A 25,446-nucleotide genomic window follows, 5' to 3' on the forward strand; every position below is an offset into this window, starting at 1 on the left:
TTTTTTTTTTTAATCATTTTCTTATAAGACAGTATTCAGACTCTATATGTCAGATATCGTTCCAAAATCCAGTTTCTTTTTTTGTTGTGTGTGATCTTAATGTAAGAAAAAACATTGGTCAAAAGACTGTTTTTGCTCTTATGTTGGATAATAATTACTGTACTGACACCCAAAAGTCACTTTTCTGGATCTATTGCATTACACGCAATTGTCACTGTTCAACAATTCTGTATAAACTTTACACCATGACCAGATGCAAGTGCTGACGTCATCCAATCAGCCATGTTACAGTAAGCTCAAGCAATTTTGCAGAATTGTGTGAACGAGGCTTTTAGAATTCTAACTTATGTTAGATGCAGCAAACGTGTCCTTTATGTTATTTATGGAAAAAATGCAAAACTACAGTTTCAGATAATTACAACATTCACAATCACAATCTTTGTGAATTTAACGGTAGCAATTGCACTGTTTTTGAAGGCTCACTCTGACCATGCTTACTTGTGTGTCTGCTTGTAGTCCAGTGCAGTGTTTCTGTGTTTAAGTTGACACAGCTGGTGGGCAGGATGTCAGCTTCAGGCCTGTGTCTCTGTTTGTAATTCCCCCCTCCAAGAACAGCCTTCCTGCGCTATAAATAGCCTCTATGTGTGTATGTGCGCCTGAGTCAGTGTGCATGTTTTATCGTTTCCACGTGCAGCCATGTGTTTGCAGTGCATGTTTCTGGCATCACATAACAAGGTTGAGAGTGTCAGAGACAATTTGATTGTCGAGGACAGGACCCCGTATCCTTGCCATCATGGAAGTTTCCCGCGTTCCCGTCTGTTTTCAGCTTAACAACCGTCGACCCCTTCCAACATGGAAGCCCACTAATAAATGCTTGCTGTGCTGTTGTGAGGATGTGATAATCTGTTTTGACTGAAGACTTGACTTTAGTTAGCAAGAAGATGATAGTTTTTATTGTTTCTCTAAAAAAAAAAACTTTTTTGTATCCTGAGGATAAACTGTAGACCTCAATTTGTAAAAGACTGCATTCTCTACCAATGTTTTTTTTTTTTTTTTTCCCCACTTGCCGTGGCAGGTACAGCTAGGTACTCTTCCTAGGGTTCATAAACTGCTGGTTTCTCATTGGTTTTTGCCATGGTTGCTGTTACTTTTCAATGAAAGCAATATTTTAGCAATTTCATGTTGCACCATTTTCACAATTTTTTTTACCAAAGACATTTAAAGACAAATTGAGCCGAGACTGAGCTGTGGCCACATCAGACATGCTTCACTAAGCTGAAACTATTCAGTGAAAAAGGCATTCAAAATGCGGTTTTGACAAAATCGCTTGCTATGGAAATGTCCAAAAGACCAGCGTCATTGTCCACATTGTTTGTTCTATTGCTTGAATTTAACACTACCCTTTAATATATTTAGTACAAGAGTTTTGCAACATGCACTTGAAAAAACATATTTGCACCACATGGGAGCGTTAAAACATTTTTCCCCTTCCCTTCCTGCAGACAAGCATAAAGGAAGGATTGTTGCTGAAACAAACCAGCTCTTTTCAGAGGTGGAAGAAGCGTTACTTCAAGCTGAGAGGCCGAACACTCTACTATGCCAAAGACGCCAAGGTAATGTACACTTTAATTTGTAGAATGTTAACATAATATTAAAATAATAATGGAGAATGCAAACACTAGTCTCTTGTCAATTTTATATCAGATTCTGTTTTCATATCAGGAAAAGACAAATTAATTCATATGAATACTTTTATTTTGATTTAATTTCAAAGCACAGTTGGAGGAGATCTTTCAGGGTCACAAAAATTAACTGCATTTTCCACATCTTTTTTTCTACATACTGTCTTTATTATTTAAATTAAAGTAACTTTCAACAACCTGTTTTTTTCTGCTAATGGTCCAACCATTCCAAGAAAAAATAAATAAATAAAAAAAGCCTTACAAGTGTTATTTTTGAATCAACACCCACTTCTCCTTCTGTGACACATTGCTGTGTATTCAGAAGTCCCAAATTTGGAAACTCTGATTTCAAGAACAAGAACAAAACATATGACTACATGAGTGTAACGATGTCTATTTGATTTTCTATTAATATCGAGGTTTAAAAAGTTTTAAAAAAGTCAATTCCATCATTCTAGCTTTCAGCAGTTAAAACCATGAACATTCTAGTCCCCACGCAAAAAAAAAATCAAAGGTTAAAAATCTTGAAGTGAAGTATTTACGACACCACTTTATTTCCATCCTTTTTTCCTTTGTATGGCATTAGATTAACTGTCAACAACACATTACAATACTTCCACTGTAGTATATTTTTAATATTCAATCAAATTATAATGTTAAATTATACTTTACTTGTGATTGATTACCCGATCAAGTTTATTCATATTTGTATATCTTATACAGTTCATACATACATGCATACATACGTGTATACATACATACACACACACACACACACGCACACACACACACACACACACACACACACATATATATATATATATATATATATATATATATATATATATATATATATATATAAATTGATATTTTTACATTAATAGTTGTAATTTCCATGTTTTATGTATTATTTTATAATTCATGTATTTTATTTTTAATTGTATTTGTATTGTACTATTTTATGTGATTTATTTTATTTAATTTTATTTGTAATTCATTTTTAACTTGAATATTGATTTGTTTTTATAGTGTATATATAATGCATTATCCTTCATTATTATCATTATGATTATTATTATTATTATTCGTAGTAGTAATAGAAATGGTAATATGTGAATTACATGTCTGTAACTTTCTTTGGCAAGAACATCATATCACGATATTCTTTTTTCTCCTCATTCTTCTTATATTTTTAACTTTCACCTCCACTCCCTTCACAACTTCCCGGCCCACGTGCATACGTGTGTGTGCTAGTCCGGCAGTGCATTAACACGGTGGCAAGGGCGAGCACTGCACCGGGCTTCCCGGAGCCGCATATGCTGGCGAGTTCTGTCAGTGTGCTGGACTGGTGCACAGCGCTCCCCGCCACCTCTGGGTGCCAGCGGATCGGAGGAGGGCCTAGTGAGAATTCGGGTCAGCACAGTAAAGCCTTAAGCCCATCGCTTGTAGAAAAGGACTCATGTCTTATGGTAGCATGGGGTCCAGTTTTGCTTACGCCATGTTTGAATGTTTCCATATGAAATTAATTCATTCTATAGTGTGAAGACCCAATTAAAGCCTGGCTGATACGTCTTTGTTTTTTTTTAAACATAGGTCGATAATTAGTTGGAAATCATACTAAAACCAAAATAGTTTGTTAGAAATTGATTATTTTCTAGTGGTATTCTACCACTTCTTTTTTGTCACTCCTTCGCTTTATACAGGTTAAGAAGTAAATACTGCGAAAAGCAAAGCACTGAGTTTTGTTAGAACAAAACTGTCTTTTTACATACTAACTTGGCTACGCATGCATAATAGGCCAAAACACCAGTTTGCCATGCATTATGTGTTACTCATTAACTTTAAATGGCCCAATATATCAGGAATAATAAAATGTTAGGCACTATATTTTGTGACTACTTGACTCCTACTCTGAACGCAAAAACAACTATAGTATTTCTCAGAGTACAAGTTGACCTCATTAATAAGTCAACTCCCCTTTTTTACACCAATTTGGGTGAATTTTACAAAAACATAATTATAAATCTACCCCTGACTTTAGTGGTCACATAAATCATGGCTGTCCAATTATAACACATTGTGTGTGTTCTTAAAATGACGAACGTACTTTTAGATGCAGTTCATCATATATTGAATAACTCACTGTTGCGGTTATTGTGGGAACAAGTGCAAGGCAATGTACGCTTGCGCGTAGACACAAAATCTGAAACTTATGTTGCAAAACAATAAAATGACTGAAGTTTTAATGCTTTATTTTTTTGACACAGCTGAATATTAATTCGTCAAAAAAAACCTAAAAGTCATCATCACTAAAATACACTAAATAGCTCCTCCTATCTCCTCTTCAATTGTTCAAACTCTTCCACAGGTAGTCTTCTTCGGACCCATCCAATTTTTTTGAAATTGAGGTCTTCTGAGATGATTTGCTGATTATCTTACTTGTTCTTTACCCAAGTGATGACTGTGGTGAGATCAGATTGTGGAAGGTTGCCCTTCCTTATTTCTTCCCCACATGCCGACATCCATGCCGGCTTGTTCAAGCGCCCGTCTATGGGCTGAAGAAGACAGGTCAAGCCATCTTTTCCTTTTCATAATGAGTCAAATTCCGCAGAAAAAATTATCCACACAGCCACATTGTTGACAATAAAGAGGCAGTTGTGCGTCGCTTGATGAAAGTTTGCGATGTTGTGTACAAATATTCTAAAGCAGACTCTTTTGAATTAGAGGTATATATAATAAATGTAAGCATTGTTAATGGCATGATATTACTTATTTCACATATGAATTATTGTTATTCAAATACAGATGTGGAAACATTGGTCTGTGAGTCAACCCGTAGATATGGGGGTTGAAAATTAGGGGAGAAAACTCGACTTGTACTCAGAGAACTAAGGTACCAAAACAATTACAATTTAAGCTAAGTGACTAAACTCTGTTTTCTTAGAATTAGATGCAGCTGCATTGTTATGCCCCAACCTATATTACATTTAATACTTGACAATAACTTACTGTAGTCAAACTTGACATTATTTTTTTTGTTTTTCTGGATAATGCTACTGCGTCCAAAAGTCCAGTATCAGTCGAGCTCTAATTCCAGGTGTGGTGGCAATAAGTAAGGCTTCCATTGTTTGTGCACTACGTTGCTTGTCCCAAATGTCATCTTTAGTTTTATACAATGACCTTCGGACATTCAAACAATCGTGTGTTCTAAAGGCCATTCAAACTTTCTCTGGGATTACATAGATTACTACTGTATATTTTACATGTATGTTCATTATAGTATGGCTAAAATGACATGGTGGATATATTCACACTACTCTATGATGGTAATAGAGGGTCTGGAACGCTTTGCCTTTGTCCACTATTGCTGTCAGCTTTCATTACAGCTTCCCTCAAGACAGTTTGAGTGTGGGTGTATGTGTGTCTGTGTGTTATTAATGTGGAAACACAAGTGTGTGTTACTGGCAGTGTCAAAAGAACTGTAAAAAGCCATAAAACACACAAATACACTTAGATGTGACGCAACCATGTACGTACCTGCCAAGAGCGTAACAGCGTGTTTGAGTTGGCACTTTTTGGCCAATGCACACTTACACGGGCACACATACTTTAGGACCTCTGATGTGTGCTTTTCACATTACTGCTCAGGTTGTCTCTTGTCCCTGCTCATTGTTCATCAGTTGCTCTAATGGACACAACCTTATCAACCCCTCTCCCATTCAACCAAATATATGTTAGTGTTTGCTAACATGACCTTCACATTTAATACAGGCATTTTACTGGAGCAACCACAAAGTAAACACAGTGGATTTGTAGCAGTGCTATTATGTGGTCAAACTCATTTCCTGTCTGATGGAACAAAGTGAGTTATCGCTTCAAAGTTCCAGATCATGGAGCAATGTGAATATCTGTGGCTTTGCTGTCTTTGACTCGTTCATATCTTTTCAATTCCATACAAACTTTGTTTTGACAAACCAAAAAAAAAAAAAAAAAAAACAAGTGCCTCCAGACCAAGTGAAATGTTATAAGAGTTTTTTGTTTTATTTCCGGGTGTTGTGGAAGGAAGTTTGGTGCACCAACAGTCCACCCACACACACCTTGGAGAACAGTCTCAAGCTGCAAGAGTTGACTGGAAAGTCGGGCTTGCTGTAAGGTGATGGTGCAGAAACCTCCCCCTTGGCTAAATAAAGGCTGTAATAATCAGAAACTAAGAATTGCAATGTGGAATTATTAATACAGAACCAGTAAAAACGCCTAATGGTCTCAAACACGTAAGGTCAAGAAAAACAAGTAATTACTGATTTATAATGCTTCCATCAACATTTCTTTATAATTTAAATGTCCTAAGTATTACTCTATACTTCAGGACATTTTTAAATAAAACACTCTTCAAACTTTTGACTGGGACTGTATGTCAATTACAATGAACTACAAAACACTATGGACTCAATTTTAAGGCAGTCCACCTGTGCTCATCATAAAAACTGACACATCTTGATTTTCGTGCGAGAGTAAGTCTTCTTTACCAGACTTTGGCAGACATGGGTTAGCAATCGTTGATTGTTACAAGAGTAAACAAAACAACAATTTTTAAATAGGTATTCGTTGTATCCGTAATATTTTCTTGCTATCATTGCCAGGTCACAATTTTTTTCATCAAACCATTCAGATGGACTCGGTGAAGGTCTGTGCTCTATTAACTTCCTTTATAGTTGAGTTTTCTTGGATCAAATTAAACAATTTTAAATATATGGTTTTCAGTTGATAACAACTATATGCAGTATCATGTAGGACTGGACAATAAATAAGATTAATATGAGTAATTTGTCATTTAAAAAAATGAAGATTTGAAAATTAAATAATGAAACTGAGATTTTGCAAAAGTGGTCAGAATGCTGGATGCGTGGTTCACAAAACATGTTTCCATTAGGTAATGACTACTTAATTTGCTCATTTACAAAACAATGGTCCACTTATTTAGTCATTTTAGTAGTAAAACGTAACTTTGTCCATAATGTAATTGATGACTAAATTATTTTTCAAGTACAATTAATACTGTGAAAACAGAGACATTTTCCTACTTGCTGTCGCCTAAATTGACATTACATGTGGTCAAATATCAACAAACAATCACTACTCAGCTTGTGAACCTCACATGACCATGACCCAAACGTAAGCCTTAATTGATCGTTACCCAAGCCTCGAGCACATGTGATGTCATTTTCAGGTGACAAAAAGTACAAACATGTTTTAAAGGTGTTAATTGCACGTGAAAAATAATTATCAAATCGATAGGTGTGACTGGGTGTGTGAATGGTTGTTAGTCTCCCTGTGTCCAGCAATTGGCTGGCAACCAATTCAATGTGTCCCCCACCTACTGCACAAAGTCAGCTGGGATAGGCACCAGCAAGTCTGCGACCCTTGTGAGGAGAAGCGGCGATAGAAAATGTATGGAAGGAAGTTGTTGCTGTATCTATAAGTGGGCGATCACATTAAGCAGGTTGTGCACAAGCTATGAATATTACGTTTACATTAAAACTGATGTTGAATCCGAATTATTTTGTCTGAATATGCGCCACAGGAGTGTTTTTTTTTTTGACAAATCACATCTTTAAGTAAATGTTTGATGGGTGTATTTCTCCTAGAGAATAAATTGGAATCGTAATCATCTCAATTTATTAGAAACAAAAGATTTTGTTTTGGGGCCATATCGCCTAGCCCTAGTATAAATCATTGTGAACAAATAATTATTATATAGTAATATATTTTGTATATGTTAAGTGCCACAGAGAGCCTCTCAGTGACTCAGTCCTTGTTCTTTGTGTTTAAAAAAAAATAATGTGATATTGGTCAGTCTTGGCAAAACTTACATTATTGTACTAGATGTGGCTCAAATCAGTTATTTATTTTATTTATTTTTTTCTGGGAAACCACAGGAGAGACTCTTGGTTCTCTGCTGCATCTATTTTTGTATGCACACACGGCACCCTCAGAAAAGGTGCTATTACCATTAAAGGTGCCATATAGCACCTCCAAAACAGGACTATCAGTTTTTTTTTTTTTTTTCCTTCATGGATTGGTTGACAAAGTGCACATCTAAAAATGATTTCATAGCCGCCCCATTCCAGGTCTGCCTTGCTTTACCCATGATAAGGTGTTGCTCTCATCACTGTCACCATAGTAATCCTGGTAAAAAATGTTAAATTCATTGGATCGAGTAAGAAAGAAGGCGCTAACTTTCATCTTCACCTTTCCTGCAGTCTCTTATCTTTGATGAGGTGGATCTGTCAGATGCCAGTGTTGCCGAGTCAAGTACCAAGAATGTCAACAACAGTTTCACAGTGAGTTCACATTCTCAACACGAAAATGAAGATTCAGTTCCACTTTTTTAAGGTTCATCAGAATTTTCAGTACCAAGGATAGTGTTAAAATATTTTGTTAATATATTCTTGGAAATGTTTTGTCAGTGACTGATGGGAGACCTGTCAAAGTCAACTGCTATAGGCTCCAGTTCTTCTATGATCATTCTAGACCAGGGGTGGGCAACTCCGGCCCTCGCAAGCTGTTGTCCTGCATGTTTTCCAGTTTCTCTCCCCAACATACCCGATTCAAACCATTAGCTCATCAACAAGCTCTGCTGGAATTTGAAAATAATCCTAATCATTTGAATCAGGTGTGTTTGAGAGAAAACTGGTACACATACAGGACACCGGCCCTCGAGGACCAGAATTGTCCACCTCTGTTGACCATGCATATTGATAGTGGGATTGGTCACTTAGGTTCCCAGTAAAACCCCAGGCCTGCCATTGTTTATTTTGTTCATGTTTTTGTGCAGAACCAAGTCTGACATTAGACTTGCACAACCTCAGTATAGTCCCACATTGCACCTCAAATTTTCGGAGTGCTCCGAGGTCTACTCATATATAAGCACTTGCCAACCTGCCAAACGTGGGTGAATTCTAAGCGTGGCTGGTAAATATAGCATTTCCCTTCCTCACTTTGGTAGGATATATTTTGAATGGAATACCTTGCCAAGATTAGCCAACTGCTAATCCATGTGATGTAACTGGAAAAGCTGTGGCTAACTGTTCCTTGGCTAACTGGCATTTGCGACGGAGCCTGAAAGATTAAATGAGCATTTCACAAAAAATACTAAAGAGGAACAGTGATATGTATGTGAGCATCTAAGAAACAATCTTGTTCTTTCTGACAAAACAATGACAGTCATATTGGTCATAGAGATAGTGTGGAACATTCCCATCAAATACAATTTAAAAAATGGTAATGGTAATTCAAAATATTAACAAAATTAATCCTAATTTACTAATGTATCAGATGTTTTTAATTTAACGTATTAATAAAATTTTACTTAAATTTTAAATAGAGGCTCGTGCTTCTGATATTGTTGAGGTCAGGGATTCTCAAACATTTTGGAATTACGGACCACTTTTTAGAAAGCAAATTTTCAAGGACCCCCATTGCAAATGTTTGCAGAAACAGAAAAACAATAATTTAAGCCACCCTTTTTATTCACCAACATATTCAATTGGGCAACAAATATATTTGTTACTTTTCAAATACTGCATATTGCACACTTCCACATCACAAATTGGGTCAAGTTTCCCCAAACAGGCTCCTGCCAAATATTTAGTGACTAAATAATCAAGCACTTTGATTTTGATGTGGATTATGTGGGTCTATTTGACAAATTTAAAAATTATTACATTTAGAAAAATATACTAAACTAGTTCAATTGATTGCTTTATTGAAGAGTCATGAATACGGTCACAACTGAATATACAATAAAATCCCAATTTAATATAACATAAAATGAAATGAACCCAAATTATTTCACAAACCCCCTGCAGTCAGGCCACGGACCCTCAGAGGTCCGCGAACCCCACTTTGAGAACCACTGATTTAGGTCATCAGAGAAGGTTCTGACTGCACACAACTGATTTAAAAAAAAAGAAGTAATAAAAACTAAAACATGTAAAAGGATCCCTTTAAAATCTGCAATGTAGCGATATGGCTTGACAGATCATTCCGATGTAGCAGGGTTTCATGCTAATGTGAATTATTGACTGGGCACTACAATCGTTATTAGACAGCTTTAGCACCATCTTTTCATGTTGGACATTTAATATTTCAAATGTTTACAAGAACTTCTAAACATTTATGTGTCCAAGTAAATGGCATTTTTACTTGTCTTTGCTTATCGTCAAAACAAAGTGAATGGCATAGGAATAGATTGCGAAAGACATTTTTGTCAGGCTATATTGTTAGTTAAAAATATGACATAAAAAGTATTTTTCTTGAATGTTATTGGATCAGACAAAAGCTGCTTAACTCATTTTCATGATTTGTTTGTTCAGGACAAACACAGAAAATAAGGGTGTAAATTCAGAATTTGCTTTTCCGTTTTTCATTTTCATTTCATATGATTTGTTTTTTGTTCTGTCATTTTCTATCTTTTCTGCATCAGCGGGTCAATTCCTATTAGTCATATGTACAAATCTTCTATTCCACGAACTTCTATTGCATTTCTAAGAAAAACAAGGGGAAATAAGATTTGAGCAGCCTTGGTAGAATTCTACTCAAGAAAATTACTGTATTTTTTGGACTATAAGCCGCGACTTTTTCCTCATGTTTTGAGCCCTGCAGTTTATAATCCAGTGCGGCTTATCTGTTTTTTTATTTTTTGTTTGTTTGTTTTGTTTTGTTTTGGGGCTAGCCACCAGCAAGCAAATGTGTGTATCTGTTCGAGGTGTCAATTTATGGAACAACTATCAAATAGAACTGAAAAGATGTGAATCAACGGCTATGTTTTAATTCACCTAAATGCATTTCTTGATACTTCATAGGTAATGTTTTTCCACAATTTCTGCACCCAAAGCCACTAAGCTAGTTGACATATTGTTCAACATTGTATTTGTTAGGTATGATAGAATTGTGTACTACTGAAAATTTAATCATTTTCAATACTGTATTATGATGCAGATGATTCTGTAGGGCTGATTAGACAGATATTTCCAGTGTATTTTTAGTTAATGTTGCAATTGTATTTGTCATCTTCACTTGGGGAAGCACGGCTGACATTCCCAGGAAGTAAGCACCGCGTGTGATGTAACAAACCTGAAATATCAGCAGTGAGAACAAAAAATAGCTCAGTTCTAAAAATGTCTTCACTCATCCTGGGTGATGCTATTTTAAGTAACATGGAGGCGCATGAGGAGGAATTGTCGTTGGGAGAACAGTACCCTGAGGAGAGCGTGCGGCTATTTTTATCCCCATATGCCTTGAAATGCCTGCATGGGAAAGACCTGTCGTCGGCTGTATCCGTAAACGAGATTAACTGTATCCCCAGCACATGTGAAAGCGTCTTCAAATGTGGGTGTGTGCAGCAGGCTTAATAAAAAAGCCTGCGTGCCTAAAGAGTATGGAAATGGACGCTGAGCATCAGGGTCTCATTAAGAAGGGTGGGACTTGAAGTGGGTGGCAGGGGCGGTGGATGTTGGTGATAATGATGAAGGAGAAAGCCCAAAATAGAACAGAAGGCAATTTCCAATGTGATTGGTGGGTGCTAGAACTGAGGAGGAACTGGTGAATAGGGAGGGAAATCCTGCAGTGATGCTATGTGGCTGCCTGCATTGTGAAAGGTAACACGGCGTCCCAAGCAAGAGTCGAATACACGTGCCTCGAGAGTCACGCTAGTCGACAGGCGGAGGCAGCTGTGGGTGTTAGACTTCATTACGGGAAGTGTTGCAGAGCTTGGACGGAGAAAGATTTTCTGTTTGTGGTGCTTTCATCGTTCCTGTGATGATGTGTCCCTGCGCCTGCTGTGCAGGTGAGTGCTGCCTAGAGCCATGTGAGAGCTATAAGGTGACACAAAGATGTTTCAGCATGTGTTGCTGCTCTGGAGAGAATTTTTTAATTTTAGTGTTTTGGTGTTTATTCCCTCAAGACTTTCAAATGGAGGGCATTAACGACACGGGTGGCTTTATTGCAGTATGCAGGATTCAAAGAATGACTAATGAGTAGTAGCTTACCTGGGAACTTCAAGTTCTCATGCTTGTGTGACAAAAGGCCACATTTTTGTTTTTTATGACCATCATCCGTCTGACACATGGGGCTCTATATTCGTGACCGCATCACCGTTAATAGGGGTGGTTTAGACTCGAGTGGGTGGGCTGCAACGCTGTGGGAGTGGTCACAACCGATGTCAGTCAGGCTCAATCAAAGAGGCCCCTTTCATTGCCTATAACAGCGGTACACCAGTCACACATTTGAGTCATGACATGACCGAAGAATATTTGCACCATGAAGTTGGCAGTTGGAGCCATGAAACATGCGGTCACATCGTGAGTTTGTCTACCCATTAATCTATTTGCAAATAATGTCATTGTCTGTCTTCCATTTGCATACATGCAAAATGCAAGCATTGCTCCATTTACTCATATACTGTACACATACATTACATACATGCATACTTGTCTATACTGCATTCAAGTCATTGGTTTCCTGCAGCATATCCCAGCTGTCTTCAGGCAAGAGGCGGGGCACATTCCTGATTAGTACAAGGCACATGTACTGTACCACCAGTTTTTAAATGGGGTACCTCCTGCAGTGCTTTCAAGAGAGTATGTGAGATTTTAACTGGGTTTTTTGCAGGTAACAGCAAATCCCATGTAGTCCTTTCCAATGCAGTCACAGTAACAGTACATTTTTGTTTTCAAATCAAGAGCAAATTAGTTGGAATTTGAAGCAACTTATTCCTAAATTGTATCTTGGCGAAACTTTGAATACCTTTACTTTTAAGTTTTAAAGGTAAGCACATGGTCATTAGTGAAAACAATTTTCCAGCGCACAAGTGAAGAATGATTCACACGATCAGTCTTCTGAAGTTGCTGAGTAAAATGTGCCTAGAGATATGACAAATGTAAGTCCAAAGTTGATTAAATCATAAAATAGATCGCTAGGGATATTTATTGTAATTCCAAAAAGGTTCAGAACCACAGCTGTAGGCTCACTCACTTTCTAAGAAAAATTTTGGGTTTTTTTAGTTAACTTCACACACATTTTTATGGAATGTGGGAGTCATTTGAAGTAGCTCTAGGAGACTCATGTAACCACAAGGTCAAGATGCAAACTTCATCCAGGAATTTAGCCTTTGAGCAAGGCAAACAAACAAAAAACTAAACCGTAATGCACTGGAGCATGACACTGCTGCATGACATTGCCACATAAATTCCCCAAGATCTCTCCCTGATAACTGCAGCAAATACTTTAATATTTAATTTTCGTCTCCATATATTGAAATGAGCGCTCAATGAAGAGCAACAGAGAAAAATGATGAGGTGTGAATACTTAATGAAGCACCATTGCTGTGGCACAGACAAAGCACCTTGCAGTCCATGTGAGAAGGAGGGCTCAAGCCCCCTCCCAACCCTACAAACCCGAATCCCCATCACAAACTCGGCATGGATGATCCGCCTCCTCTCGCTGACTCACTCGTTCTGATTGGATCAGCTTGCGCTGCTCCCATCACCCCCTTGAAATCACTGAAATGCACCTTCAGGCTTGTGCACGTGCTCCGCTGTTGTGTTATTTCTTGCCGTCGATAGTAATGAGGCTTCTCGTCACATACTCACACAGGCAAACACACACATCTGAAAATACGCGTAGACCCACACAAGCACGCACATTCAGTTGTGAAGGTCACTCATCAAGGGAGGTTCTCCACATTTGAGGGATGCCTGCAGCCAATTTGGGAAACAGCTGTTCTTGCTTCCCCCGGCAACCAATCACTGGCGCTTAAATCAAACACCAGCAAGGAAACGAGGACACACACACTCGCATACCCAGTGAAATTGCACATGCCTTTGGCTAACAGTAAGCATCACGACAGAACACTACATATAAATTGGGCCAGGAAATGAAAAGTGAAGAAAATGTTGATTCGGCACAGAAGCAACAGTATATGAGTGAACATTTTCTGTTCTAACAGCCAGGAGTGTTCTTATTACATGGAGTATGGACTTAAAACATTTCCATGAGGAACCCCACATTAAATTGTTTCTGACTGATTATTTTGGACAGTGTTTAACCATCTAAAATCCATCCATTTTCTATAGGCACTCATCATCACTAGGGTCACTGGCATGCTGGTGTCTATCCCAGCTGACTATGGGCAGTAGGCGGGGGACACCCTGAACTAATTGCCAGCCCTTTGCAGGGCACACAGACACAAACAGGCACTCATGCACCCATCAGACCTCACGACAATTTAGAGTGTACAATACACCTCCCATACATACATGTTTTTGGAATGTGGGATGAAGTTGGAGAGAACGTGCAAACTCCACAATGGAAGGCCGGAGTGAGTTGGGATTGAACTCGGGACTCTGCACTGTGAGGCGGGCGTGCTAACAACTCTTCCACCAAGCTGCTCTATATCTAAAATCCTGAATGCCGTATACTTTTTAACTACGCGGCAAAAACAATTGTAACACCTGGTGACGATGTGATGTGCCGACTGTGTCTGAAAACCTTTGCCTTTTCATCCAGGCCAGGTTTTCCTTGATATTATTGCTACAAAGAGTCAGGTTCAACCTTTACACATCTGATTAATTATTTTTGTTGCACTACCTGATTTTTATTTATCCATTGACTTCTTGGAATCACACCTAAAGGCAGGATGCGCCAAGTAGCCATGTGCCATGATTCATTAGCAGGATGCTTGAAGGAGAAACAATAGACAAAACAATCTCTTGATGGACAGACAAAAAAAAAAAAAAAGATTTTAAAAAGGAGACTTCAATGAAGTACACAAACACATTTCTAATCCAACCCTAACATTAACCAAAGTTGAGGTTAGTTGTTGTGACAGATGAAGAATGATAGGCCACAAGTATTTCAATGAGGGGCCTTCGGGAAATGCCATCAATTTTCCACTCAATGGTTTAAATAGCCGAACATTCTATAAAAGACTTATTGGTGGACTGTCATAGAAACAAGCAATGCACATTCTATGATTTGCAAATGGTGGTCTCCACTTACACAATAAACAAGGGTAAATGCTAACACGATTAGCCTGGAGGGCATTTAAAGGGCAATGATCGCACAGACACATGCACGCAAACACATACGGACACATACATGCACATACAAGCACAGAAACACACAGACAGGGACATATACAGGTTGTTTTCAGATGTCAGCGGATATTGATTAGCGCTCAACCGACCAATTGATTGCAGTCGTTATTAAGGTGATTGATGAGAGGCTGTTTCTTCTGATGGTTGCGCCACTTATTCTTCAATGCAGAATCAAGTACAATCAGGAGATGGTTCGCCAATAGTGATCAATGGCAGAATTTTATTCTTGAGTCCTTTGACCGCAGATTTGTGGAGTAACATTTTTGGGGTAACATTCAAATGGAATACTGTTTCTATTTTAACCCCTTGCATTTAACAGAAGGCTGAAAGTTATACCCTTCTTGTACCTGGTTGCTTTGACTTTGATTTGATCCCTCGCTCCTCTTTCAAATCAATAGTGTCCTTACAGCAGTGCTTCTCAATTATATTTTGCCAAGCACCCCCTAAGAAAGAGAAAACTTTTCGCGCACCCCCTCCACTTGATGCACTGACTATAAATAAGATTATTATCTATAAAAATTGTGTAAGTATAGCTAAACCGGCATCCTTTTTAACATAGGCAAAAGAAATAAACAATATAAATCAACTTTCAACAACTGTTAATAATTTTCACTGCGTTTACAATATGTGGGTCACACTAGCCACCACTAGCCATTCAACCAACACAGACTATCCAGCGGGGTCGACATCTCCACAAGTGGTGACAATTGAACAGTACCCTCCGTCGAGAATCAACAAGCACAGCTTTCATTCATTCTATGAATGTCACAGCCAAACAACTGACAACTGTCCACAATGGGTCCACATTAAGGACAAAAGTCACCATATGATTAAAGAAATGACAAAAATATCAGAAAAAGCTTGTGTGATGGGCATTTTAACCACTTTGGTTTGGGTGCTGAGGCAAGGCAAAACACGACAGCTTTTTATTTTTTTATATTTCACATATAAGACAACTAACTCATTGTGCATCACCTTAAAGCATTGAAAAACAGAGATACTCAAACGTAAACCTAAAAGTTCTGAGACACTAAATTATTGAACGTTTGTAGGTGGAATTTTTTTCTCATTCTTGTGTGATGTTCATCTTAAATTGCTCAACATTCTATTCAGGGTCTCAGATATATTTTGTTCTTCATAAAGCAACACACATGTTCACTGGGATACAGGTCTGGACTGCTGGCAGGCTAACATTCCTCAATTGAAACATCAAATATTTCTTTGTAATGTCTTCAATGACTTTTGATTGAAAAAGATTTGCAAATCATTATTGCTTCAGTGCTTTGTTTTATTGACACAATTTCCCAACTCCAATGGGATTGTGTTTTTAGGAACCGGCTAGAGTAAGTTTGGCTTATTGAAAGAACGACAAGCTTTTGTTTTCATTGAATTAGTTTATAGGGTCATTCTGTTTATGTGCCCATTTTTTGATTGAGACAGAGTGATTTCACTTAGTCACAGTGAGAAGATGAAGAGTGTGACGGGATGAGAGAGAGTGCATCAATAAGTGATGTAGGGCTGAGAGGTTGTGTAGTGTATCTGTCGGGGAGACTTTAAACACACACACACAGACACACAAGGGGGTGGGTGGAAGCTCTTATCCTTTACTGCGTTTCTTCGCCTGTCAGCACATATCTAGCCGAGAGCAGTGTGAAGCGCTAAGAGCAAGGAGAGAGGGAGGGCGGAGGGAAAGTGCTGGAGCAAACTCAAGAAGGTGTTAGGGGATGAGAGAGCAAGCGTTAATGAGGGAGGGTGAGAGAGAGTGAAGGGAGATGGTGAGGTGGGTTGGGTAGAGGCAAGTGGGTGCGCCTCATCTTTTTCCCTGCCTTAAAGACAGAAACAAACGCTCTCTCCTCAGTCGCACCCGCGCAGAGGGAAGTATCCGACGCCTCATCCCCTCCTACTCATCCTCTCTTCCAGGTGATCACCCCTTTCCGTAGGCTCATTCTCTGTGCCGAGAACCGGAAAGAGATGGAGGACTGGATCAGCTCGCTCAAGTCCGTCCAGTCCAGAGAGCATTACGAGGTAAGGACAGGCATCCTCGGAGAATGTTTTTATGTTATCTGTACGGTTTTTGGATAATGAGAGAACTCGTCCAGAGACTTGATACCTTTGGAAGTGTCTGACCTTCTAGAGACAGACAAGTGAAAGTCCCATAGCGGCAGTGCGACACAAAAGCACAGTGATGCGAATGTGCGTTGACTACAATCAGACATGTCGGACAACTCTGGAGAACTTTTGATTTCAGATTTGGGACGCTGCTTTTTTTTTTTTTTTTTTTTTTTTAAATATCGAATAATGAATAAAAGTGTTGACAGTGCTGGAGCGCAAAAGCGGCTGCGATTTTAGAGGGAGATCTTATATAAGGGCACCCCCCTCCTCTATCCTGCTTACTCTGTTTTCTGCACTGCAATGCAGCTGCGCCCCCAGAGCTTGCACGGGGGGTACACACATGCAAACACACGCAACGGCAATACGATCGCATCTACTGTATGTGCATCAAAGCAAGTTTCAAAGTGAATACATTTTTGGAAAGCAAAATATCCACAGTAGGTTAAATGGGGACGCCCACTTGCTGAACAGGTGTCCATTTTGTTCAATTCTTGACTAGCATAGCGACATTCATCTGCTTTTTTTTGGTTTGTTTTTGTTTTTGCTTGCAAATCAAACAATTCACAGATTTCTTCATTTTATTTAGAAAAACCGTAACTTTACACATGTATCACTTCATTTTTAAGACATTATACACATTCACACTGTGAATGACGACATTGACGCTATACTCCATATTCTGATTCCATAGAAATGGAAGTCGCAAGTTGGGCTAAATTGTATGCATCTACAACTGTGCATTTTTTTTTTTTTGTAATAGACAAACTCATCCACTCACCAAATGATTTGGTGGCACACTAATTTACTTGATGTCAAGGTTATCGGGTTTTTTTTGTTTTGTCTGTTTTTTACTTTGCCATTGAATTGATTTTTTTTTATTTTTGTAATGTATTAAAAATGTGTTTCTAATGAATAGATTTGGTTCAAAATGGCAGATTTCCCCATAGTGTTCTTCTTTATATTTTAAAGTAACTTTAAAACTATTGCAGCATTTAAAGTAGTTGATCAGAGCATTTTTCATACATTCAGAACGCCAGATTTGCTCTCAATTATTAAATCATTATTACAAGATAGTTTGTACCCCGCAATGCTGCCCAAAACCAGCTAAGATAGGCACCAGATGCCCCTGTGTGGGCAAGCAGTTAGGAAAATGAATTGATTGATGGAAATTAATAAAATAAATTTATGTTGCCATCTCAGCCCAGGAGTTAGTTCCGCGAAAAATAGTTGGCGAAATAATTGTATCTCCTTTTTACTTTTTTTAAGGCACAGTTTGCCGCAATTACATTTCTTCGATTAATTATAGCTTAACATGATTCTATTACTACAGTATGTAGTGAAACATATTTCACTCCATACTCCTGACTGCATATTTGGAAATCTGACTAACTATGGATCAAATGTTTCAACGGACGTTTGATACATTTTTTTTTTTTTTTTAATTAGATATCAATGCAATGATTCAACTCTTGAGTAGTCACTCATTCCGATACCAAGTACAGATACTACTAATAGTTTTGATACACAAAGTTTCCCCCAGAATGATAGATTATTTTAAAGAAAGACCTACCTATTCCAATATAGCATTTTCATTAACATTATTGGCTAAAAAAATAATGGCAATTCCCTTGTCTTCTAATTTGTGATTTGAATTTAGTGATCGTAAAACTGGTCCAAAAGACCAACATGTGACCAGCATGGATATGGCTTAGCGTTCCACAGCTGGTGTCATGTTTTATTTTACACAGCAAATTACTTGATAATGAATAAACAGCGTCTCTGCTGGTTTCAACCAGGTAGTGAAATCCATCATGCCTAAGGTACTTATATGTATAAAATTTAATATTATTGACAAAATTCTTGATGATTTGATATTTGATCCTGTGCTATTACTGATCCATTTGTTTTGTGAGGACAATTATGTGCAATGTGCTTGACTTGTTTGTATGTATTCGCTATCCCGGTGCTGCCAACCTATTCTAACCTCTCCTTTGCCAGACGGCTCAGTTTAATGTGGAACATTTCTCAGGGATGCACAACTGGTACGCCTGCTCGCACGCACGGCCCACCTTTTGCAACGTCTGCAAAGATAGCTTGTCTGGGGTCACGTCTCACGGTCTCTCCTGCGAAGGTATGTGAGCACATGCCAAAACACACGTTTACTGTTGACGACTTGACAAATGAAAGACACGGTGGATGATTTTTTTGCTAACAATAAAAACCCAATGCTTCATTGGGTGCACATGCACAATCTAATGTGAGATACTAAAATTCTTCATTTACTAGGATGAAAATGCTCAGTATCTGTCGTACCTTAATACGGTGTTTTTGAAATTTGTGGTGAAGAAATCAATTTAATCATGTTCTTTTGCCCACATAGCGCAAACGTGGCAATTCTGCCCACACATTCTCAGCAGAAGTATCAATTTCATTTTAATTACATAGACTTTACAATATATTTACAAGAGTTTTGAGTGTTGCCATTAAAATATTACTATGTGGCAATGCATATGACGATGATTCATTCTGATTTAAAATAAAAACATCTCATTTGGGTGTGTTTTTTTAACAGCTGGTTGGAATTTCATGTTGACTGACGATTTGGACACACCTCTACTTTTCACTGTTTTCGTGTAAAAGTATTACTTTGGTGTCATGTTGTTGTACTAGGTGGCACTGGACTATGAGAATTTTTATTCAAACAAAATTAGGACTAATCATTAAATTGGTCAATTAATTTGTTGATTAATCAATCAACCATTTAAGTCGAAAGGTTTTTCTAATTCTTCCCTTTTAAACACGTTAACTGGACAAGTAAAGTTGTTTTCTTTTTATTTCTACTGAAATATGATCTGCTACTTGTTTATACATGTTGAATAATTAAACAATTACATTAAAAAAACGCAGTTTAACTGCCATCCCTTCATTTAAAATACATGACAATATTTTAAATTGACCATGTAGAAAACCCACAAACATAATTTAATTATAATTTTTTCTATTGTCAGAAAAAAAAAGCATAAATGTTTAATGTTTTTCAAAGTAAATGCAACTTTTATTTTGTTTTTTTAATTAATTTATTGTTTGTTTTATTTCAACACATTCAACACAAAACCAGCAAGTCCTTTCATGGATGACCATTGATCTAAAACTTTCTATCAAAAAACAAAAATTTGGAGCATTTGGATTATTAGTAAAACAGTAAGCAACGATTCGCAAAAGTAGTGCTTCGTTGTTTGTCATCTATACGCATGAGATACATTTTTAGCAGCCTTTGATCACTGGTAATTGGTTGCTGGGCTCTGCTGAAATCCTAACAGCATGTGTCCAAAAGTAACAAATAGCTCAACAGTGTAAGATACATTTTCATTTCACCGCTCCTCATTGAAAGTCGGAAATGTATCATTTCCACATATTTTCATATGTAACATTTCTGTAACATCACTGCCCTTTTCTAAAGTGGTGCACATATCACAGCATATCACGCAAACATTTCTCTTGAAGTTAAAATGAATGTGACCTGCAGTAAACACTTGTCTGTCTGGTGGCCATCGCGAGTCGAATGAACACTGACTCGTTTGTTTCACGTGTCTCTCTGCATTAATAAGACCTGCCAGGAGATGATCACGTCAGTAATGTTATATTTCTCACTGGTGTAAAGTGTCAGTGACAGGTAGCAGAACTTAATGAGCACCACCATCCATGCATCTTTTCGCCTCCTCGTTTACTGACATTCCCGTGAGAATGGGTGCATGTGTTGGGCGCTGGTTGCATGTCTGAAGACTAATTGAATTTCTGTACATCTGTACTGTACATTTAACTAATGACACATTTACATCTTATGTTAACGGTGTTTCTGCACAGTGTTTCTTCTGTTTTTGACTGAGAGGATCAGTGATCTAAACAAAAGTATATATAAAAGTATTTATTCTTCTTAACTTCATCAAATGGGTTGTGAGTTTTTGCCAATAGAAGATATCGAACGACAGTTAAGAGCCATTGTTCCCGGCTATATAATGCGTCATTGTTTGCATTTTTTTTATACATATTTTACAGCCTATAGTGACATACTGTAAGTGGTATATGAGTGATGCAGTTGCTAATGTACAGCTATTTATTAAATAAAACTCAGGACGAGCAGGCGTTAATCTGCAACGCCTTGAAAAAAAAACACATTCTAGATTTTAAATCAGTGGATTTTTATCAGCCTCACAGTTCAGAGTCCCGAATTCAATTCCAGCTCACCTTCCGGTGTGGAGTTTGCATGTTCTCCCCGACCTCGCGTGGGTTCTCTACAGGTACTACGGTTTCCTCTCACACTCCAAAAACATGCATGGCAGGTCTATTGGACATATTAAATTGTCCTTAGGAATGATTGGGTGCGTGACTAGTTCTTCGTCTCTGTGTGCCCTGCAATTGACTGGTGTCTCCTGCCTACTGCCCATAGTCAGCTGGGATAAGCACCAGCAAGCCTGCGATCCCTGTGAGGCTATAAGTGACTATATGAAACGAATGAAATTTAGCTAAGGACTAATCAATTTTGATGTTCTGGTGTACTTGACACCAATTTTAAATTATATCCAAAACGGACAACATTCAGGGACTCTTTTTGTTTCAAGATTAGAGCAAGTAACCTGTTGATTTTCTTAACAATATATGTGCCAGAATATATGCTTACTCTAACTGATGTTTAATTTAATATTGGCACATAGATATATACATATGACATTGTCATTCAACACTTTTGTCTGTGCAGCTTTTACTGCATCAGGTTAGTATGACTGTTCATTTACAAAATAAAGAAATAAAAAAGGTTAGATAAATTTTAATCGGTTTGATAAATGATAAGATTTTTCCATTCATCGAGTGAAAACATGTGTTTTATTGTAGTGGAATGATCGCAGCCCGTTCCATTGGTAAAGGACAAACACGTGTGTGTGCACGTGCTTGTGTGAATTTGTGTGAAAGAGCGAAAGAGAGATGGTGACAAAGAGAGTTAAAAAGAGAAAGTGACAGGAGCCCACAAAATACACAAGTCTCCCATAGCAATCATCGACTCGGATTTCCCTTCGATTTCTTCAGAGGACTGTTGAGGCAGAGATTGATTTGTGCCCCATAACCACAAACGGGCTGGTGTATACACACACTCAGAAAACATGTGCACACACAATAAAGTCTCCGTTTCAGTGACACACAGAAAGGATGCTTTGGCTATCATGTTCCATGCACTTAGTGCTTCACTAATGCTTCCTAACAATGTTTAACAGTTGACCAGACTAAAACATTGATCACTTCTTCCGGATATCACTTTTCAGCGCAATTTTTGTTTGAGTTCACTCAATGACCATCATATGCGTTAATGTGAATTTTGTGGATGAGCGAAGGGGGGCAAGAGTTCTATTCATAATGGTTACCTTCATAGGAAGTTTTTGTAAAACATGATAATGAATGTTTCATTATAAGTGCAGCCTGCCTTTTGCACATTAAACTTGTGGTGCTTGATTGCTTCATGCATAAAACAATTGAATTTAATGTATTTCTTGCTTAACTGCATCGCACCCAAGAGATTCATACACTATGATGTTACAGACCTTCTAAAGTGACCAAAAATATAATGAGAAAATGGACATGACAAGAATAGAGTTTTGCTAGCAACTGTCAAGTAATGTATGTGAATGAAGACGCCAAAAGCATGAAAATTCGAGCTCACTTTCCAGCAGTGCAATGGTATGGGTGCATCTGCTGAATGTGCTGGAAAAGCAACTTACTTGCCCTTTGACCTGTAAATCAAATGTGTTTATTTGTACAGTATGTGCTCAAGTGTCTGTAGTCAGTTAGTGGCTAAATAATGCATGACACTGTGTTTAATAAATAGTCAACTTTCGTTTCAAAAGGGCTTTGCAGTTTGAAAATTACAAGCAAGATTTATGCAAGTGTGTTGCTCCTTAGTATATTGAAAATGACTTGAGAGGTTATTGAATCATAATGTATTGCTGGAAAGTGATGCAGTGCAGTCGTATACTACTGCAAAGTAGAACCAAGATGATAAACTTAATTGTAATAATTTAAGAAAATACGAGTTTGAGTATTGTTGGTCAATCCGGTGATTGGTGTTTGTCTTATTACTTCGGCAGCTGGGTGCGAGTTTGATTGACATTTTAACGTGCTCTCTTTTGCATAGTTCTAGCTGCTATTGGAAACTTGCCATCCAGCAGACTGCAATTATTATCAATTATTGCAATTATTGTCCTATGTTGTGCCCCATAATTTATTACACTACACTCTGTGTGCCTGGTTGTGCATATGCTGGTTCTGAATGTGATGTAGTAAATGTTGCGACATGACACCTATGAGTGTTGATATTTGCAAAACCCAGTGGCAATGGGCAAATAAGCACAATTTTCACTTCAAATGCCTGGCATTTGTACCTAATTGCGCAAACTGCAATGACTATGTCTGGAAATGTGCAGCCAGAATCGCTTAGCTCGCCTTTGGTCTGCTCACAGCATTAGATTTTGTGCGTGTGCTTAGTAATGTGACCTCTAATTGTTTTTCTCACTTATGTATTGGTCTCTCTTCCGTGACTTCTATGGTTTCAAATTCTACTTCACCAGTAGTGAGGTAGATATACGTGTCATCCATTTCTAGAGCAGCTTATCCTCACAAGGATCGCAGTGTTGCTGGTGCCTATCACAGCTGGCTTCAGGCAGTAGGCAAGGAACAACCTGAACTGGTTGTCAGCCTATCGCAGGGCACACAGAGAAGAACAACTATTGGCACACGCAGTCACATCAAAGGACAATTTAGAGTGTCCAGACAACTTGCATACTCCACACAGGAAGGTGAAAGTGAGCTGGATTTGAACTCAGGACTCTGAACTTTGAGGCAGATGTGCTGGAAGCAAATCAAATCGTTCAAATTTAAACACAGAGACGAACAACCATTCACACACCCAATCACACCAAAGGACAATTTAGTATGCCCAATACACTTGCCATGGATATTTCTTGGAGTGTGGGAGGAAACAAGAGTGCCCCGAGAGAACCTATGCGGGCTCGAGGAGAACATGCAAACTCCACACAGGAAGGGCGAGGCCTTGGATTTGAACTCGGGTCCCTGAACCACGAGGCCATATTAACCACTCTGCCACTGAGCCAACACATGTATCGTATTTTGCGCATTTTAAGGCGCGCCAAATTATAAGGCGCACCCTCATTTAAAGACATATTTTAAAACCCTTTCCATATATAAGGCGCACCGCAGTATAAGGCGCAACAGTAGAAGCAGTCAAACTTTATTATTAGATGACAAACCAGCTTTCTGACAATTCCATTCACTCCCAAAATGAATAAATAACTATCTCATATTTTATTTTATTCGTATTTCCGTGACAGTTTATCTTTTAACAGCAAGGTATAACATGTAGTGCAACATTTATGTCAGGGAACTTTTCCTCCAGTGCAATCACAATATAGTAATACTCAAAGTAAGAACAATAATAACTCAAATAATAACTCTAAACTCTCATTAGCATAATAACTCAATGTCAATATGACCAACCTTGTTCAACTGTAAACACACAAAGAAACAGGTAAAGCTTACTTTATCAGTTCATTCTCCATCTCCGAATCCCAACCTAAATATTGATCCATATATAAGGCGCACCGGATTATAAGGCGCACCATCAACTTTTAAAAAATATTAAAGCTTTTGGGTGCGCTTTATAGTTTGGGAAATATGGTAATACAGTATATGTAAATTAATCAGAGGTCAATGGTAGGATAAATGCAGCACTTTTTGTAAGCTATGATGGAAAGGTAATTTGTTGATGGACCAGATTCCCAGTAGCATAAATCATAGTCTTGACTCGATTTGTATTGCATATTACTGTCATAATATGCTTGAGTAAGCTTGTTTGTTTGCCCATTGCAGTGTGTAAATTCAAGGCCCACAAACGCTGCGCGGTTAGAGCCACTAACAACTGCAAATGGACCACATTGGCCTCCATTGGCAAGGACATCATTGAGGATGAGGATGGGGTAAGTGTGTCTATGTTGTCATAATTAAACAAAAATAATATTATAGTGTTGTCATTTATGCTGATCACACAATAATGATATAATCCTATTGTATAGCCATTTGTGCTGACCACACAGTGTCAAGCATTGGAAGTAAAACCTGTTTGCGTGTGTGTGTGTGTGTGTGTGTGTGTGTGGGTGGGTGGGTGGTTGGGTGTGTGCATGTGCGTGTGTGTGGGTTTGTGTTCAACAGATTGCGATGCCTCACCAGTGGCTGGAGGGCAACCTGCCCGTCAGTGCCAAGTGTGCCGTGTGTGACAAGACATGCGGCAGTGTGTTGAGGCTGCAGGACTGGCGCTGCCTCTGGTGTAAAGCCATGGTAGGACATCTGTAAATTAGGGTGGGTGGGGGGGTGGGGGTGGGGGGGGGCATAAAAAATAAAACTAAGCTTACATTGTCCCTTCTCTCTGTACATAC

At 38.2% G+C, this 25,446-nt stretch overlaps 1 protein-coding gene across 2 annotated transcripts in view; it reads left to right on the forward strand.

The window, feature by feature from the left end:
* Window positions 1-25,446, forward strand: part of LOC148424063 (diacylglycerol kinase eta-like) — a 65,207-nt gene that overhangs the window by 11,902 nt on the left and 27,859 nt on the right. Inside the window, exons 3-9 of one of the 2 annotated variants that reach the window (XM_088415639.1) lie at window positions 1,503-1,613; window positions 2,937-3,095; window positions 7,943-8,023; window positions 16,760-16,864; window positions 18,950-19,082; window positions 24,884-24,990; window positions 25,223-25,348. In XM_088415639.1, coding sequence (XP_088271765.1) covers window positions 1,503-1,613; window positions 2,937-3,095; window positions 7,943-8,023; window positions 16,760-16,864; window positions 18,950-19,082; window positions 24,884-24,990; window positions 25,223-25,348 — 822 coding nt within the window. The remainder of the gene's footprint in view (window positions 1-1,502; window positions 1,614-2,936; window positions 3,096-7,942; window positions 8,024-16,759; window positions 16,865-18,949; window positions 19,083-24,883; window positions 24,991-25,222; window positions 25,349-25,446) is intronic. The other variant, XM_088415641.1, reaches the window with a different exon arrangement.

The sequence above is a fragment of the Hippichthys cyanospilos genome, chromosome 5, assembly GCF_059441005.1.
Source record: "Hippichthys cyanospilos isolate Australia breed blue-spotted pipefish chromosome 5, RoL_Hcya_1.0, whole genome shotgun sequence".
Classification (NCBI taxonomy): Eukaryota; Metazoa; Chordata; class Actinopteri; order Syngnathiformes; family Syngnathidae; genus Hippichthys; species Hippichthys cyanospilos.